At 38.3% G+C, this 19,935-nt stretch overlaps 2 protein-coding genes across 4 annotated transcripts in view; one reads left to right on the forward strand and one right to left on the reverse strand.

The window, feature by feature from the left end:
* vangl1 (VANGL planar cell polarity protein 1) overlaps positions 1-7,421 on the forward strand; it is a 65,282-nt gene extending 57,861 nt beyond the window's left edge. The window contains exons 6-9 of one of the 3 annotated variants that reach the window (XM_036215687.1): positions 130-290; positions 5,174-5,327; positions 5,402-5,636; positions 6,532-7,302. In XM_036215687.1, the coding sequence (XP_036071580.1) occupies positions 130-290; positions 5,174-5,327; positions 5,402-5,636; positions 6,532-6,792 (811 nt within the window). In that variant the 3' untranslated portion in view covers positions 6,793-7,302. Of the gene's footprint in view, positions 1-129; positions 291-5,173; positions 5,328-5,401; positions 5,637-6,531 lie in introns of all 3 variants that reach the window. The other 2 variants (XM_024294497.2, XM_024294498.2) reach the window with 2 other exon arrangements.
* A 3,843-nt stretch (positions 7,422-11,264) lies between these two features.
* LOC112160079 (calsequestrin-2) overlaps positions 11,265-19,935 on the reverse strand; it is a 17,158-nt gene continuing 8,487 nt past the window's right edge. Inside the window, exons 4-11 of the mRNA XM_024294438.2 lie at positions 16,564-16,672; positions 15,934-16,007; positions 14,217-14,347; positions 14,096-14,141; positions 13,960-14,014; positions 13,788-13,888; positions 13,600-13,674; positions 11,265-11,899 (exon numbers count right to left, since the gene is read on the reverse strand). Coding sequence (XP_024150206.1) covers positions 11,693-11,899; positions 13,600-13,674; positions 13,788-13,888; positions 13,960-14,014; positions 14,096-14,141; positions 14,217-14,347; positions 15,934-16,007; positions 16,564-16,672 — 798 coding nt within the window. The 3' untranslated portion in view covers positions 11,265-11,692. The remainder of the gene's footprint in view (positions 11,900-13,599; positions 13,675-13,787; positions 13,889-13,959; positions 14,015-14,095; positions 14,142-14,216; positions 14,348-15,933; positions 16,008-16,563; positions 16,673-19,935) is intronic.

Genomic DNA, 19,935 nt, shown 5'->3' on the forward strand with positions numbered 1-19,935 from the left:
GTTCTACAGGGATTTCCCTCCAAAAAAAAAAAAAAGTCTTGTGGCTAATTTCTTCTGATTTTCCAGCTCAAGCTTTGGCCTAAAGCCGTCTTGATTTCCCCTCGGATTAAAGCCTCTCTTCCTCTCCAGTATTCAGCGGGCGGCCCTGGCCATCATCGAGCACTACTACAGCGATTTCCCAGTCCACAACCCGGCGCTGCTCTCTGCCTCCAAATCCCGCGCCGCCAAGCACCTGGCCGGCCTCAAGGTCTACAACGTGGATGGTGAGTTCCCAGCAGCCTCTGCTGAGGGTGAGTGGGAATGCTTTGTGTTCTTTTGTGTTGTGTTGGAGTCTTAGAGCGGTGCCTTCACTGCTTCACGGACAAACGAGGATTCATAGTAACTATTAGAACAGACAGAATCGCAGGTACAGCGCTAGTTCATCATATTTATTGTCATAAAACATCATTTTTTTAAGTATTTTTGTCTATTTTGATGTTAAAATAATCACAAATGCATCACTTCTTTTGAAATGAACTAACACAATTCACGCAATGAATTTGCGTCCACTCCCTCTCTTTTGATGTTAAATTCACATAAACCTGATGTTCCCGACAAATGTGGGCGGAGCTACTGTTGCTATATTGCCTCATTGCTACACGGAAACATTCACTGTACACTGTAAAGAGTCGATGTTGAAAGATGTTCAAAGATGAAGTTTTTTATGAACATACAATTCTATTCAGCCCTATTTTTTGTTTTAGACTCCACCCACTGATTACATCATCAACACATCATGGGCCAAAGCCAAGTTCCTGATTGGTTGACCCAATTGTTAGCCAAAGTTCAAATATTTGAAATCTGGAAGCAACCGAATCTTTATCGTGACGCTCCAATCGGCAACCAATACCGTTGAAACTGGAAACTCAAATCACGAGTGGTGTGAACGTAGCTTTAGAGACCAAATTGTTATGAAATGGTCGTATATCGTATAGTAACGCTCTCGTCCTTTTGCGATCCTGCTGACTTTTTATTTTTTTTCGTACAAGTTAGCAAACATTTTTTCTTTTCCATGCTGTCTCTCCTGTACGGAATGCGTTGACAGAAATCGTTGATCGCGATCCTTCTATAATACTTGTTTTTCTACGAAGATTTGAACTTTTAACTGTGTCTAGTGCTGGGATTCACAGCCTTCAAACATCGTAATTATCGTAAAAATTTGCAAATTTCACAAATCGCGGGATATTTTTAGATGCTAACTCCCACAATAAACGAGGGAGCACTGTACATTTACTTCCGATGTTCTATTTAGTTGAAATTTGTTGACTCCTGCAACCTGCCTCTAGTGGTCATTTGAGGGAACTGCAATTTATTGAAATATTAGTTGCTAATAGCGCCGTGTTTTTCTTGGGGATTTTTTTAAGACACCTGTGCAGAGTTGACGTTGAGCAACACCGCCCCCAATTGACAAACCTTGTGAACTGCACTTAAAAATTCTATAGCAAGAAGTATTTGTCGATTTTCCATCATTATCTCTTCAAATTAATATAAATTTGGATATATACTTTTTAAAACTTTGATTTGATTTTTAAATATGTAGCTTTATACTAATAACTAAAACACAATGGCTAAAAAATACTAGTCAATTTATAAAAAAAATATTGAATTTTTGCTGGAAATTGAAAGATAAATTTATTATTTATATTTATTTTGTGTTTTTTTCCCTCTAAAGTCACTTTTCAGATTTTTTTTAGGCCCAATGAAATATTTTACTGATGGAAGTTTTAATTCTGTTTGTATTAAAAACAACAGTTTAAAAAAAAAAATTCATGTATTTTAATCAAATCCTGACCTGTGATTTGAAGTAAAGTGGATTCAGGAGGTTACGTTCCGAATATTTTTACAATAATATTATTTTTACCTGCTTTAAATTGTATTTTTTACTCATGAAAAGGGAGGAAATAATATTTCTCCCCTGTATTTTATTTTATTTGGGAAATCTGCACCATTTTCCCATAGTTCTTTGCAAATTCTTCTTTTGCATGCGTCATTTTGAATTTAAACCTCTGAAGGACCAAACAAATAGTTGCTTGGAAAGTCGCAAAAGTAATCGTGGACAAAAAGCGCGTCCGTATACATTCCGCTGCTTTTCACGCTGACTCTGCTCCTCTTCTGTCTCCTCACTCGACCTTTAAGAGATCTTTAAAGCTAAGCTGAAAGCTTACCTGTTGGACAGTAAGTAGAGCTGCTGCTCAGAAAGCCGCCCTCGCACGCTGCACTTCACATTAACACCCCTCTGCCTCCTCTTCCTCACTCCTCTTCACTCTTTGCATGCCTCAGGTTGATGAAAAGTCCCCCTCACGACAGCTGGAAGAATGTAACACAAACCCTCTATTAAATTACGACGGTCCCTGAAGTGTACTCCAGCTCCACTTCGGCGCGCTAACTCGCCGCACTCCTCTTCTTCTCTTCCCCCTCCTGTCAAACATCAAAGGGCGGGGGGACGCCAACGGAGACGGCTGATAAATCAATAGACGGTCTTGTCGTTTTCCTCTCGGGTCCTCCATCCTTCATTTTTGACCCTCCGCCTCTCGCACCTCTGGTTTCTAGCAACTTTCCCGTCAGCTTGATTTGAAGGGTGGAAAAGCCCGGAGCGCTGCAATTCCACTTTATCCAAATGAATTCAAGGGATTTTATGACACCTGACAAGCTTTTCTGCCACTCCGTGTTTTGTTTGGGTTCTTTTATTCTCAAGCATCCTGGATACATCAAATCAGTTTAATTATGCCTTTTACTAGTGCTGGGCGATATGACGATATATATCATGTGGGCGATAGAAAAGTGTCTGTTTCTCCTCTATCGTTTACATCGTTGCTAAGGTAATTTGATCAATTATTACGCCAAATATGTAATTATCAGACCCTCCAGGACTTGGCGTGATTTTTTACTCACCCTGCAACTTTATTTTCACTGCAACTTTACCATTCTACTGTGACATCAGTCATGGATGACGACGCAGCTTCGTGACCGTTTCTCTTCTGACTCCTTACCGGGAGCCGTGCTCTCTTTTATTTTCTCTCTGACTTTTTTCTCTTCAAGACGCCTGTGAACACCCCGCAGGAAACGTGGCTGTATTCTCGTATATCGTGATATACAATTTTTTTCCATATCGCCCAGCACTACCTTTTACAAAGGCACTGACTTTACTAACCTCAAGTAATTTAATTAAGAAAGTAATTGTCTTAATGCTATTAAGAGTTAGAACTCTACTTTATCAAAAAAGTGCATTAAGATGCTGCTCCTACAAAATAACAGCTCACCCTTCAAAATCAGACTATTTGGTTCTTCTAAAAATGCGCATTAATGCATATTTACAGAGACTTTTCTTTGATGAACGTGGTGGTTTACTGACGATTTCTGGTTCTATATTTTACAAGTGTCGTCACACTCAGTTGGTCCAGTTGTCTATATTCACTCAATATTTTCGACTGAAGTGCTGATCCCAGCCCTTCATTAGGTTTTAATTTTACATTTTTATAAAGATAGATATTAAATATCCCACAGCTTTAATTGGTCGGACTATAGTCAGACACAGGTGGCCCTCATGAAATCTTAAGGTCGTAGACCAACCTTACAAAATAGTAAGATCGTTGACCACCTCACGACATATTAAGGATATAGACCAACTTCGCAAATATTAAGGTTGTAGATCAACTTCGCGAAATAGTAAAGTCATAGACCAACTTGGCAAAATGTTAAGTTTGTAGACCAACCTCACAAAGTATTAAGGTCATAAACCAAATTCACAAAATATTTATGTCGTAGACCAAACTCACAAAATGTTAAGGTCATAGACCAATGTGGCAAGATATTAAGTTTGTAGACTAACCTTGCAAAATATTAAGGTCGTACACCAAACTCACAAAATCTTAAGGTCATAGACCAACCTTGCAAAATATTAAGGTTGTAGATCTACTTCACGAAATATTAAGATTGTAAACCAACCTCACGAAATATTAAGGTCGTTGACCAAATTCACAAAATAATAGGGTCCTAGACCAACCCCGCAAAATGTTAAGGTTGAAGTTCAACCTCACAAAATATTAATGTCATAGACCAACCTCAAGAAATATTAAGGTTGTAGTCCAACCTCACAAATAATTAAGGTTGTAGACCAACCTCACAAAATATAAAGGCCATAGACCAACCTCATGATATATTAAGGTTGTATAGAAACCTCACAAAATATAAAGGTTATAGACCAACCTCACAAAATATTAATGTCATAGACCAACCTCAAGAAATATTAAGGTTGTAGTCCAACCTCACAAAAAATTAAGGTTGCAGACCAACCTCACAAAATATAAAGGCCATAGACCAACCTCATGATATATTTAGGTTGTATATAAACCTCACAAAATATAAAGGTTATAGACCAACCTCACAAAATATTAATGTCGTAGACCAATCTCACCAAATATTAAGGTCGTAGACCAGCAAGTGAGCCCGTAGAGACAATGTTTTATTCTACTGCATGTTGCAAGCGACAGGCTGTACTGAACACTTACAGAACACATAAGGGTAAGTAAGGGTGAAGTAGTTGAGGTGCAGGTGTGTCATATGGAATTTTTCATTTTTTCAGTCTGAGGAGTATGCAAGTTACATTAATTTCAAGAATACTTAGAGGTACCACACATGCACGACAATGGTACGATCAATTTTCAGCCAACTCCCTTGAAGTCACCGTACCAGATATGAGGGAACTTTGGCTTTTGGAACCAAAACTAACAGGACTCATACGGATCAACAATCTTTACGGCTGCGTGTTTAAAGAAATCCGCCTGTTTTATTCTTCTTTATCCTCCCTACATTTATAACATGCTTTGCCAGACTTTATTTGCATTTTATTTTGAAAATAATCAGAGGTGAACTAGAGCAGTTATTCAATTGCCTTTCTGCATGTGGGTCTTGCAGGAATAGTGAGGAAGTCGAGTTTACAGCCTCTCCTGTCAGCTCCCGGGGCTTTAACGCCGCGGGTGATGAAAGGAAACGGAGCGAGGGTTGGCGGCAGCTTGTTCCCTCTCGTTGCTCTTTATGTCATCATCAAAGGGCTTGTTTCCTCCCTCACCGCCTTTACCGCTGAGGCTGTCGCCGTCGCAGCAGCCAGTCGCTCACCATGGTTCTGTCATCACAGGTCCCGGACCCGGCAACAACGCGGCAGCAGGGCTCGCCCACTCCCAGTCCAGAGCTATGATCGCCGCCGCCGCCCGACGCCGCGACACGAGCCACAACGAGCTCTACTACGAGGAGGCGGAGCACGAGCGGCGCGTCCGTAAGCGCAAAGCGCGGTGAGTTCACCTCCTCCTCCTGGAGTCCTTGTTTTACAGACACCCCTAACTTACAGTCTTCGGTTTCCCCTCAGGCTGGTGGTGGCGGTTGAAGAGGCCTTCACGCACATCAAACGGATGCAGGAGGAGGAGCAGAAGAAGTCGCCGGGGGACGTGATGGACCCGCGAGAGGCGGCCCAGGCCATCTTCCCCTCCATGGCCCGAGCGCTGCAGAAGTACCTGCGGACCACCAAGCAGCAGCACTGCCACAGCATGGAGAGCATCCAGCAGCACCTGGCCTTCTGCATCACCAACAACATGACGCCCAAGGTGCGCCATCTTTGTTCTGATGCTACGTACACATCGAGTATTTCACACTGGAATATTGCTACCTGATGTAGCGCATGTCAAAGCGTTGTAAATCTTGCTCCTTTTACATCTCTATTCAAATTTAACTTTGAACACTCAATGTCGCGTTTTGTATGTAGAACCTAAAAATTGACTTAAAAACACAAAAGCCCAAAATGCACTTTAAGGTAGACTTTTTTTTTTTAATGAATACTTTTTTCTTAACATAGACCTTTTTTTTAACATAGACTTTTTTTACGTAGACTAATTTTTACGTAGACTTTTTAACATAGACTTTTGATGTAGACTTTTATCAACATAGATGTTCTTAATGTAGACTTTTTTTAAATAGACTTATTTTATGTAGATTTTTTTATGTCAATTATTTTTACGTGAACTTTTTTTCACATAGACTTTTAAACGTAGACTTTTTATCATAGACTTATTAATGTAGACGTTTTTTAACGTAGACTTATTAATGTAGACTTTTTTAACGTAGACTTTTTATCATAGACTTATTAATGTAGACTTTTTTTAACGTAGACTTTTGAACGTAGACTTATTAATGTAGACTTTTTTAACGTAGACCTTTTTAACATAGACCTTTTTTTACGTCGATTTTTTTTACGTGGACTTTTTTTCACATAGATTTTTTTTTACGCAGACTTTTTTAACATGGACTTGTTTGCATAGACCTTTTCTAACGTATAATTTTTTTTTTTGCCTAGAATTTTTTTTTACATGTACTTTTTTATGTAGACTTTTTTTTTAACCTAGACTTTTCATTGAAAGTGGTCGCTAGAACTTACTTTTCCGTTAACGTAGCGTGAAGCTCTTCCCGGTTCTCGTGCTCAATAACAGCGTTTGTTCCTCACAGGCGTTCCTAGAGAGCTACCTGACCCCGGGTCCGACCCTGCAGTACAACCGGGACCGATGGCTGGCCCGCCACTGGACGCTCATCAGCGAGGCGTCGGTCACCAGCGGTCTGCGAGACGGAAGCGTCTTCCTGCTGAAGTGCGTGGACTTCAGCCTGGTGATCGCCGCCAAAAGGATCCCCTTCGTGCAGATGTCCGAGGAGTACATCGACCCCAAGTCCCACAAGTTTGTCCTGCGGCTACAGTCGGAGACCTCGGTGTAGGACCTTGTTTTTATTCGCCTCACACTCGTCGTCGCGTCACCTCGCTCTCAAAGTGTTTGAAGTTTTTATTTGTACTTTTTTCAGATTTTTTATAAATATTATATATGAATCTATATACACGCTCACATTTAAATTTATTGATCTTTTTGATTTCCGGACGCCGCCTTTTTTGTGTCCACACAATCACGTGTTACGTTTGAGACGCCGATCCAAACTGAAACTAGTCTCCGCTCATTGGGATTATCAAGGGACTGCGGCTCCGTCTGGGACCGTCCTGGCGTCTTCAACAGCAGGAACTTTTGAGTGGAACCCTTTACGGCGGCCACTTCACTGTGACTCACTCTGTCCGAAGGGCGTCTGGGAAACGGCGCTGGTTTCAAACGGCTGCGCAGACGTCGTCAGGCTGTGTTTTTTTCACCTGTGCCGATTTTATGGAACAAAGAAATAAACTTGGGATGCCAAATTTTCCTTAAATGTTCAGCAAAAACTGAGCGTCCTTTGTTTGGTTAATCTGCGTGTGGACGTGGGATCTGTTCGCAAATAAAAACACATAAACTGAAAACCATATTTGACCTGAAACTAAACACTCAGATTTGCATTAAATAAATATTTTTTTCTAAAATAAAAAATCAAAAAAATTACCTGTTTGAGAACATCACAGCTCCAGGACTTTGGCAAACCTCCAAACTGAATTCTTTAGTGACTCTCAAACCGTCTCTGATCGCTCCAACAACAAAATCTGAATCATTTTCAAACAAATATATAAGAAATTGACTCAAAAGTTTAAGTCTTTCTGGACTCACCTATCTCCCATCATGAGCAAAAATCCCTAAAATGTCTCTATTTACACTCAAATATTTAATATCTATTTATTAAAAAATGTGATTTAAGTATTTTAAGTTTCTAAAAATCATATTTTTTAATATAATTTTAAAAATGTTGACTTTTTTTTATAAAAATGAGAAGGTAGACTGGAAATGCAAAAAGTTGAACTAAACAAGTTGAAATTAAGACAGCCAATTCTGACTTTAAAACATAAAACAACTTTAATTATTAAAAACTCAACGTACTCAGCAAAAATTCAGAAATTATCAAAGCTTTTGAGAAATTTTGATCAAAAATTCAGATTATTTCTATTTCTATCTTTACACATTTCCAGAAGCATTTAGATTCATGTCATCATCGCTGATCATTGAAAAGCAAACGTAAATACATATAAGTTTGTTAAATGTTATATTTATCGCTTAATGTGAGAAATTTTGTTTAAGTTCCACAAAAACTGTTTTTAGAATAAGGCCAAAAAAGAAGAATATTCCAACATTCGCCTTCTACAAACTGTCAAGCATGGTGGTGGGAGGATGATGATCTGGGAGGGTTTTCCATTATCCCACTAAAAACATATAATAATCTTCATTACTGTAAGTTATATATATCTTATGTAGCATTTTTTATTTATTTTTTTGTTTTTGAACATATAAAATGTGAAACAAACCCCTGACTATCAAAATAAGACATTTCAGCAAAAGGTAACGAGAACATGAAGACTTTTATTGTGAAAAATGCAGTAACTGTGTTCATAATAGACTCTGAAAGAGCTCTTTAGCCAAAAAAATTGCCATTTTAATATATTCTACAATAATATGTGCTCTGTTTCTTGTCACACCTGACTGTCACCTTTGCGGAACAGTGGAAGATCCTACACTGCCTCCATGTGGCCAAAAACGGAACTGCAAGACTTTACCTCCAAAGGGGTTAAAAAAAGGCAGTTCTGCTCAATTTTATTTTGTAGGAAAAAATTCAATAAAGAGAAGCTGTGAGAGGTTTTAGTCATGTGACCGGTTAGCTTTAGTTTTCTACTTTCCGGAGGATTAACTTTGATCCGAACATGACTGCGGCTCCTGTTTGTAAACTGTATTTGTTTATGTAAACTGTGTGTGTGTGAGTGTGTGTGTGTGTTTGTGTGTGTGCGTCCTCTCCTCCTCATGCTCACCATCTGTCACACTCTGGTCAGATTTCAGTCCCTCTCGCCTTTAATGGACAGATTTATGAAGCTGATGTGACGCTTCAGCAAAACACATTTTAGATTTCTGGATCATCAGCGTTTGTTTACTTTATTATAATTTCCTTTAGTTCAAACAAAATTTCTCTTTATACATAAATAGCAGGTATTTAAGGTTTAAATATATTCAAAATCTGAACAAAAAAGCTTTGAAATGTTCATATTAACCTGTAGTCTTGTGTTTTACCATGAGGCAACTTTTAGCATTAAAAAGATTTACATTAACCTGCCTTTAGCTAAAAAACGTTGTTCCTACCTGTGAGATTTAAATGTAAACATTAAAAAAAATTAATAAGTTTTAATTTTTATGTAAAAAGAGCCAAACAAAAACAAGTAAAGGGGACCAAAAGAAGAAAAAAATCTGGTTAGCTTTGCGCTAAATTAAGCTAACTGGTCACTAGGTGTTAGCGTGTTAGCATGTTAGCATGCGAAGATTTGGAAAATATATATATTTTTTCTATATTTATTCTTTAAGAAAAACAAATAAATGCATATGATAATCCCTTTAAAAAGCTTTATTTTTGCTAAAAAACCGTTAGCAAAAAATGCTATTGTGTTAGCTTAGAGAAACATTAAGACTATATTAAGCTCTAGTCATATGTATTAAATAATACAGGAAGTCAAATGTGCTTAAACTAATCAAACCTGGCAGCTAAACAAGTACATTTGAAAAAAAAATATATATATATATATATATATATATATATATATATATTAGAATTCTGTCCACCGTATCTAAAAAAAATCTTTATAAAATAAAAAGTGTAAAAAAATCTAACTTTTATAAATATTATAATCATTTTCAAGTTAAACAAATAAGGAAATTTTGTAAATAAAAAGTTAAAACAAGGAAAAGATTAAATATTTCTTACATAAAAGTTTGAAACTAAAAAAAATCATCTTTATATTCCTAAAATTAATTAATTTTTATAATTAAAATAGCAGAAAACGCATTCATTTTCCTTTAATTTAGCGTCACTTTTTGGGTAAATGCAATAATAAGTGTAAAATTTTGTTGGATAAAATTGTTTTTAAGGAAATAAATGAGAAAAAAAATGTTTTTAATGACTTTTCAGAGAAAAAAAATCTTTTAAAAGCATTAAAAAATAACATTAACTATATTTGCAAGAGAAAAAATAAAGAATAAACTTATGCTTTTGTCATTTTTAACCCTTAAAGTAATTTTTTTTCAAACTATTTACCAAGATTTAATAATAATTAAAAAAAATAAAATGGCTAGTAGGATGATATTTGAGCTTACAAAATTTTTTTTTCTGAGCAATAATTTTAGATTTCTGTCTTTATGATCAACAGGATTTGTGATGTCACTGCAGACGGACTCTAAACCATCAGTCTGTGAGTCTCCAGTTTTCTCCTTGTTGTGTCTTAGCCAGCCCGCTGTTCAGTTGATCAGCTCCTCCATATGTAGCACCTTCCCGGCCCGGCTGCGGGGCGAGCTAACACCCTCATCTGTCGCCTCGCATTAGGTGTCCCGCCCCGCCGAGTGACATGCCCAGGCTGACTATCTGCTCCTTTTTTTTTGGTCTTATTTTGGTGGCGTTTTGTTGTCGTGGAGCTCAGCTGTAATTGGCTCGCCCGTCAGCCTGTCAGAGGCGTGCAGCCGGGCCTTGTGGGTAAATGAATGTCAGCAGCGTCGCTGTCCGGCGAAAAGAAAAAAACGAACAACCTCATCCCTCGCCGAGCCTCGGGGAGCGAGGCGGCTTGTCGGAACTCATCTGTCCTCCGCTTAAACCCCCCCTTCCTCATTCCCCGCTTCCTAAAGAGGAAGAGGATGGATTGGGAGGAAAATGAGGAGCATTTGCATCTAAATGGAGTGTTTTCTCCCTCTGTGATGACTTGGTTTTGAGCTGAAAATCAGCACTAATACATCTCGCCCGCTGTCTGTTCCGTGCCGCCTTAAATCTCTCCTTGCAGTCAGCATTTATGAAGGATCACAGTCGACGTGCTCAAACATTTGCACCATGACTCTGTAGTCTTTTTTTTCCTCGCCACCCGCCTCAGGTCTCGTCGTAAACGCATCCGTGTCCAAATGAGGTGTAAAGCTCCCAGACGCCCCGCTGACCCGCGGCATCACAACCCACCTCCGGGGCGAGCAACCATTCTCACGCAGCCTTGGAATTATTTATTATTCATGTTCAGCGGGTCCACGTTTGCTGGTTCTGGACCGGCCTCACCCCGGGCACCCCCTCGTCCTCAACGTCCAGGGCTCGGCTTCCATTAGCAGGCAAAACAGTTCTGAATTATTTACTAGGGTTTGAATAATTCAAGGTGAAAGCGCTCATGACAGAGGAACAAATCTCCCGCTTTGGTGAGAGCTAATTATGCAGATCTTCAGTGGGTTTTCTTACATTTTTATTGTTTTAATTATTAATGTTTACCAAAGCCTTGAGTATTTAGCTTACAGTTTTATTTATTCTTTATGACAAGTTCGACTAATGAGTTTCCAAAGTAGATTGAACTTTTTAGCCTCTAGGTGGCATCAGAGGGCTTCAGGAAATACAATGTTCCATTGGAATTTTTATGGATTCTGCATCCTGATTGGCTGTTGACCTCGTCAATCAATCTCTTGTACAGAATGCGTACATACATCTGTGATCACGATCAGATACTGGACTTATTGTTCTATGAAGGTTTCTGTGCATAAAGTATATCGTGAAAGGTTTTAAAGCCTATGACCGTACTCCACGATACACGAGGGAACACCGCAATCGTACAAGATCGCCTTCTATTTACCTTAAAACTACCAACTACATCAACGACTTTCTTCAAAGTTGCTACATTTTCAACACAAACACATTTGGAAGTGATCCAATCTCCTCATCATTCGTCGTCGTCTTCCTCGTCCAGGTCTCGATTCCCCTCCTCCTCGTCTTCTATACCGAAATGGTCGTCTTCGTGGTCGTCCGCATACTCGTCGTCGTCCTCTGTGTTCACCCGCCCAGAGAGAACGTCCTCGATCCAGTCCTCCAGTTCCTCCGCCGTGGGCAGGTCCTCGTCGTTGGACATGTCCAGCCAAACGCTGTCGGCCTAAAGTGCAACACCAAGAGGGCAACTGTTTGATCTTTGAGTGCGTTCCGATCGTACAAGTCTTAGACCTCTTGGTAAACCAAGCCAAAGGTCGTACCGGATACTTGTAAAGTAGGGGGAAGCAGGTGAGACGCAGGTGTGCTATACATTTTTCTATTTTTACGACTACCCCCATAAGGACCATGTGAGTGCTGTTCAAGTGCACGATCTTTACATATTCCTTGCACGACTGTTTGGCCAAATCCTAAAAACATTTGGAAGTGATCCAATCCAAGAATTCTTCTGCTACCGCTACATTTAGCCATCCAAACGGAGAGTTATGGAAAAACAGTGTCTTCTAATTTGAACGCCACCCCCACTTGATGACGTCATCAATGTTTCTTCTTCCAAAAAACTATTTTGGATACTTGGAGGGAAAGGGGAAGAATTTGAATTTGACCTTAGAAATGAGATAGAGCATACTTTTGTTAGGATCTTACTATCGCCCTACGTGTACTTGCATATAACGTGTACGCTCCGTGTGCGTGGCAGTTAAAGGGCTAGTACTTGTAAGTACCTTACTAATGACTTGTGTGTGGTGTGAGGGTACTGTACAACAGCTTCACCCAGATGTGTGTGAGATTTACATTACGAGTACTCGACGATACACTTACCACACACACGACAAATCAATGCGTTCTCATTCCCAAGTCGCTACATTTTGATGTTTGCTAAAGGACACCTCCACGTTAAAGATTTATGTTTTGGGTGTAACCAACTTGTCATTTTTTGACATGCCGGCTGTTCAAATTAAATCAACATCCGGGCCACTAGCCGGTACCAGGTCGTGGACCGCACCAGTATCCTAACTCTAACCTTAACCTGGCACAGGTCGCAGATCGATACCAGACTCGGATCTGTGATGGAACTGGACGCGGATCAGTAATGGACGCAGATCGATACCGGTACCAGATGCTGACCAGGCTAGGGTTAGAGTATCAGGCTAGGCTACCGGTAACAGATGAGAACCAGGTTAGGCTAGGGTTAGTTTATCAGGCTAGAGTACCAGTACCAGATGCCGACCAGGCAAGGGTTAGTATATCAGGTTAGGGTACCGTTACCAGATGCCGCCCAGGCTAGGCTAGGGTTACGGTATCAGGGTAGGGTACCAGTGCTAGATGCAGACCAGGCAATGGTTAGAATATCAGGTTAGGGTACCGGTACCAGACACAGACCAGACTTGGGATAGGGTACCAATTTAGGGTACCAGTACCAGACGTGGACCAGGCTTGGGTTAGGGTACCAGGTTACGGTACCGGTACCAGACACGGACCAGGCTTGGGTCAGAGTACCAGGTTAGGGTATCGGTACCGGCCGCGTCCCGAGGTGTGGTCCTTGTCCGGGACCGCATCCAAGAAAACGACCAGAGTCTTGATTTAATTAGAACAGCCAGTATGTCAAAAAATGTCGAGCTGGGGACACCCAAAAGGCCAAAGAATGATGCAGAGGGGTCCTTAACCAAACGTCAATATGTGACGACATGGGAATGAAAATGTGTTGGACAATTGTACATGACATTTTCAACGAGCTTTCAGGGAATAGAAAGACACACCGGCGCTCCCTTTAAGATGCGGCCACTCCTTCCTACTACCCCATGTGCGCCCAGACGACCCAAAAACTTGCAGTACCTTATGAGTTCATGTGCCTTAGGCTCTACTTACATCGGTGACGTTGACCACACCAATTTGGGGTCTGAACAGATCCAACTTGAAGGTCTTTTCCCAGTAAGTGGTCAACTAAAGGGAACAGGGCGTACCAAGTTTGTCTTATCAGTTATTCAAAAATGTGTTTCTGAAGACTGTTTGATCAAGATATTTTCAAATAAAAAATAAAAACAATTAGGCTGAACCAGAGGGAAGTCATCAGGGTCGATCCAGACGATGCTAAGCTCAGGATTGTTGGTGTTGTCCCGAGCCACATCTTTTAGGATCTCCAGGAACTCGTAGCCATCTGAAGACAAAAGAGGGAATGCGTCACACAAAAAGACAACAAAGAAGTTTTTAAAATGAGGTTTTAGGGACCTGGATCCTCTTCCTCTGCAAAAGCAACAATGTGTATTCCATCCATGTCGTCCTCCTGGATGAGTTTAACAGAGAAGATTCAGAATAAATGAGAGTGGATGCAGTAGTTGTACAAAAATGCTTTAGCCTTACTCACCCACGTTTCAAACATGTTCTCTGCCCGGAGCTTCCTCAGAGTCGCCCTGCAAAAAACAACAGTGAACAAATATACACAAAGAGAAAAAAAAATCCCAATTTGAACATATAAAGAAATCCACCTTCTGTGTTGGGTAACAAATTCAACAATGTCCATCTCTGACAGAGGCCTTCCGGGCAGGATGGCTGGCTCCTCCATGAACGGCTCATAAAAGTTAATGGCATTCATCTTTAAGGAGAGATGTTTGGCTACCTAAAAGAAGGAAATATTAGAGAACACTGTCATGAAGTACAAGCTGAATTAATATATTCTTTTTTATGTAAAATGTTCAAAATCCTATCAGTTAGCTTTAGCATAAAACTACTTTTAGCATTAAAAGACTACATTAGCCTTCCTTTAGCTAATAAAAAAATATTTGTTCCTACCTGTAAGATTTAAATGTAAATAAATGAAAGTGATTTAATAAGTTTTACATTCTTTATAAAAACAACAAAGCAAAAAAGTAAAGAAAAAAATGGAGAAACGTGCTGGTTAGCTTTGTGCTAAGTGAAGCTAACTGTTTACTTGGTGTTAGCATGTTAGCAAAGAGAGATTTGCAGAATATCTTTTTACATTTATATCTTCAGAAAAAAAGGAAATTTATTATTTTCATACAAATATTAGTACAAACCCATAAAAAACAACTTTATGTTTACTTTAAGTTCAAAAACCATTAGCAAAAAAAAAATGCTAATGCGCTAGCATAGAAAAACGTGAAGGCTTTATTCAAATTCCTTTACTTCTTAGTGCGCTACAAAGTGTGTTCACCATTTTATGGGGGTTTTGGGGGTTCCAAAAATTTCCCAGAATTCTCTGCGAGAAACCAGTGTGCATCAATGGTAACTAGATTGTGCATTGTGTTTGAACAATTTTTGTGGGAAAATTATTTAAATAATTTTTTTAAATAAACCAATGTTTTTTATCATCAGAACACAATGGATTCATAAATTGTATTAGAAAAATACTCATATTTGCCGTTTAAAAAATAAATAAATAAAGAAGTGAGCATTGTGTCATAATAGCACTTAAAATCCAGGGCGCTATATCGTATATATAGTTTTTTAGCAGTTAGGGAGGGAATTTGGACATAGTGTCTGGTAAAAGTTGTTGTGTTATTAGAAAGAAACATTGTGTAACATTCTTAACTTTTATTTTTAAAAATATAATAAACTTCAAATTTTTGCAAAAAAAAACTAAACTTGAATTTTTTGCTTACTGAAGGCAAGGCTACGCTAACGCTAACCTTGTAAAATTGCATAAATATCAAAAAGACATTGAAACGGCTTCATTGAATTTGGACCGTGTAATTAAGTCGTTTTTTCCTAACTTTAATGGAGGTGTTCAAAATTATGTTTGTAAATGTTTTATTTTAATTCAGTAAAATGGCTCTGGATCACTAAGCTAACAAAAAGCTACATTGTTAGCATATTGTGTAGCTTTTCAATGGATTTTAGCAACAACAAGCCTGATTAGATCCATAAGAAATCATTTAAGTTTACATCAAAATGTTTATAATGAAATTATGATTTTTTTTTTATTTATGTTTTAAATAATACGTTTTTATGCTATTTGCATGTTTTTTTCATGTTTTTTGTGATCGGCTAACAATTTTTTCCCACTTAAGTTTTCAGTTAAAAAAAAAAAAGTGTTTTTTAGTATCTATTTTAATTTTTTATATGCAATATTGAATTTGAGGTGAGAAGTTTTGTTTTAATTGGGATAAAAAAAAACATTTTTCAATTAAAAAAAAGAGTTTTATTGAAAATGAAAAGATCATTCAGACTTTTGCTTAGACTTACAGATTTGTCAAATGTAGCAAAGAATTTGATGTACGGTTGAAAGCGCTCAGACGCCTCCTGAAAAGCTTTGTAGTCTGAAATTAAAAATAAATTCATAAGAGATGTAAGATGTTAGAAACAACACGAGAAAAAAGGGGAAAAAATCAAGTTTAGCATCATTCTGGTCATATCCTTTAAGAAACGTGATGTGGAAGGTGAGCAGCAAAAGCAATTCTCTTCATGATTTTAAACACCTTCCTTATAGGTGTTTTTTAATACACTTTTACACACTTGTAACCTGCCCCTGGCTTTGCCCCCAACAAGGTCACAACCAAGGAGCAACCTATCTGAGGCCGGATATGGACTAGATGATGAAAATTCCAGCCACTGTCATATCAGAGCGGATAGCATCTTGGATTCTCTCCCCGTCTTTGTGTGGGAAACTATAATTGCAGTTTGACCTATTAGATGGAGAACTCCAGGCTATTTAAGGCCTCCCCTGAGACTGAGTGAAAGTGTCTGGAATCTGGTTTATCCGTAACAGCCCGTTCGGCTCCATTAGCCTCTATATTTTATTTGCATTTGGGGGCCGTACGGCGTATCTGATCCCGTATTCCTAGCAGATTCAAGACACGAGAGCGAAGAACTGACATGAATCCTCTCCTTTGAAGTAACCGATGAGGCGGATGTCTTCCTCCATTCTCTCAAACGCTCGCAGCTCCATGGCATTATTGATAATCTCCACTGGGTCCTCCAGCACCTAGAGGATGTTAGGATAAAGTTAGCTGCTTTTAAACTTTAGGAAACTGTAAAACTTCATTGTTTTTATTGATTTTTAAACAATTTTTGGACTGAATTTACTATTTAGTTAGTTATTTTAAGTGAAATCTTATAGTTTTGATTAATTTTCTAATGTACTGCACAGTATGCATTAAGTCGTGTCAAAGTCATGGCCCAGGGGCCAGATTCGGCCCTCCAGATCATTTTTTATTTTATTGTCACTAATAGTCCGATGTTATCTTGTGCTTATTTCTAACTTGTATAGTTCTGACAAAATATATTTTTATGGTGACTAAAATATTGAAAGTTATTTAAGGTTTAAGTTGATTTTTCGGGAATAATTTTCCTGTCTTTTATTATTCATAATTATGTTAAAAAGTTACTGTTTTAAAGTTTTAAAAATTTCATTCTGCTAGATTTTTGGACTATTTTGGCATTTACTAAGAGTTTTTAGGCTATTCTGGAGGTAAGCAAATATTTCAGCTACATGCTAGCTGTTTTGGCTAATTTAGGTTTTTTATTTTTATTTTTTTGTGTGTTTTTTTTAGGCTGTTTTGGAGTTTAGCTAATAAATCAGCTACATGCTAGCTGTTTTCGCTAATTTAGGTTTCTTTAAGTTTTTAGGCTCTTTTGGAGTTAGGCTAATATTTGCAAGCTCGCTGTTTTGGCTAATTTGGTTTTTTTTTAAGTTTTTATGCTGATTTGGAGTTAGGTTAATATTTAAATGCTAGCTGTTTTGGCTAATTTGGGCTTTTTGGGGTTTTTTTAGGACTATTTTGGAGTTTAACTAATTTTTCAGCTACAAGCTAGCTGCTTTGGCTAATTTAGGTTTCTTAAAGTTTTTAGGCTGTTTTGGAGTCAGGCTAATATTAACATGCTAGCTGTTTTGGCTAATTTAGATTTTTTTTATTTTTAGGCTGTTATGGAGTTAGGTTAATATTTACATGTTAGCAGTTTTGGCTAATTTGGGATTTTTTGGGGGGTTTTTTTTAAGGCTGTTTTGGAGTTTAGCTAATTTTTCAGCTACAAGCTAGCTGTTTTGGCTAATTTGGGTTTTTTTTTAAGTTTTTAGGCTGCTTTGGAGTTAGGCTAATATTTACATGCTAGCTGTTTTGGCTAATTTGGGCTTTTTCCGTTTTTTAGGCTATTTTGAAGTTTAGCTATTTTTCAGCTACATGCTTTTTGGACTAACCTAAGTTTTTTTCTTTTTTTTAGCTTTTTAGCATTTTGCAAATATTTTAGTGGCTATTTGCTTCAGCATTTTCAGTAATCAGCTTCAGTGTTTATAGCTATCAATTTCAGCATCTTCAGCTGTCAGCACTAGCATCTTCAGTGGCCAAATTTAGCTTACAGCATTCACACTAGCATTATCGCAGGTAATTATATATATCTAATTCATAATAATGTAAAAAAGTTATGGTGTTAAAGTTTTAAAAATGTTATTTTATTGTGTTCAATAAATGTTTATCCTACGACCTTAGGTGTGTTCTGGATTTTGGCCCCTTATGCCAAAAGTAATTCATAAATATATATAATAATTTGTAGCTTAATATAAACAGCAAAAGATCATTTTGAATTGTTAAACGTTTAAGGTTAAAGATTGCAGTAATCCACACATCCTTAAATATCTGAACTCCAGGGGTTCTGGTTCAAGTGCTTTTTGGTTTTACTCACATCTAACAGAAACTCCACCAAAGTGTCTGCTGAGAGCTCCCCGTCAAACTCGATGACACGGTCGTCCTTGAAGACGTATAAGCTGCCCACCTCCTCCAAACCTGGTTACAAACAAGAAGGATTGTTTGTGACAAGGAGGTGCCTCAACGTTGGGATGGTCTTTCTTGTGGCGACTTTTGCAGAAAGATTTTACACTTTTATTGCTATGAAAGAAGCAAAGCCACCTGGAGATGTCAGATGGTTAAAGCAGCTGCTCATTTAGAGGGAGGTTGAACAAAATAGCCTTAAAACCTGAGGGGAAAACTCAAACATTTAAAGATATCTAGTACTAAAATACAGCTTTACATTCATACGCTTACATATTAACTTTTAACTTTATTTAGTCACTACGCAGTCCGTTTTCCTACTTGAAAAACTTGTCGGTGACATCTTAAACACAAACCGTAACTCTTTAATTTTTGCTCAACACTTTGACCCAATCCAAATTCTTCCCTTCTCCCTTCATAACGGAGGGTTATAAAAAAATAATGTCTAATATTTTCGACATTACTTTCATCCGATGATGTCATCAATAATCGTTGGTGCGCTAGCATTAGCGCGGAGCTAACAGCGCTTGAATATACATAACAACAGCGGTTTTATAACTTTTAAAAGGTCATGCTACAACAAAAACTCATTACTTACATTTAAATGTAAACCTTTGTGGTTCAGAGAGCACCCACGTGAAGAAAAACGCTTCTCAGCGCGACGCAGTTTACTCTTAATGGTGGACTTTGGACCCCTCCGTTTGGAGGGTGAAATTTAAAAATAATAATCCTGGACCCGCGACCCCGAGAGGGACACAGCGGTCAAGAAAATGGATGGAATAATCCTGGACATGACTTGCACTTAAACTTCCACTTCAAATTGAGGGGATGGGCTAAGGGGAAGGGAGAAGGGAAGAATTCGGACTGGGCCGTACTGTTAGCCGATTTGCAACACTTTATGTTAGCCGATGTGCAACACTTTACATTGAGCGATTTAAAACATTTTTTAATAGTCGAATTGCAACACTTTATGCTAGTCGATATGCCACACTCTAGGTTAGCCGATGTGAAACACTTTACATTAGCCATTACACAACATTCATGCTAGCCGATATACAACACTTTAAGTTAACCAATGAGCAACACTTTACGTTAGCTGATGAGCAACTCTTAAGGTTATCCGATATGCAACACTTTACGTTAGCCGATGTGCGACACTATGTTAGCCATTATGCTACAGTTGCGTTGCCCATTGATCAACAATTTACGTTAGCCGATGTCCAACACTTTATGGTAGCTGATGTCAAACACTTTTATATTAGCCGATGTGCAACACTTTACGTTATCCATTATGCAATACTTATCTTAGCCAATGAGCAACAATTTACATAAGCTAATGAGCAACACTTCCTGTTAGACGATGTGAAACATTTTACCTTAGCCATTATGCAACACTTATGTTAGCCAATGAGCAACAATTTGCATTAGCCAATTTGCAACACTTTGAGCAAAGCCATTTTCTCATTAACAGAACTATAATTAC

Source organism: Oryzias melastigma, linkage group LG2, assembly GCF_002922805.2.
Source record: "Oryzias melastigma strain HK-1 linkage group LG2, ASM292280v2, whole genome shotgun sequence".
Lineage (NCBI taxonomy): Eukaryota > Metazoa > Chordata > Actinopteri > Beloniformes > Adrianichthyidae > Oryzias > Oryzias melastigma.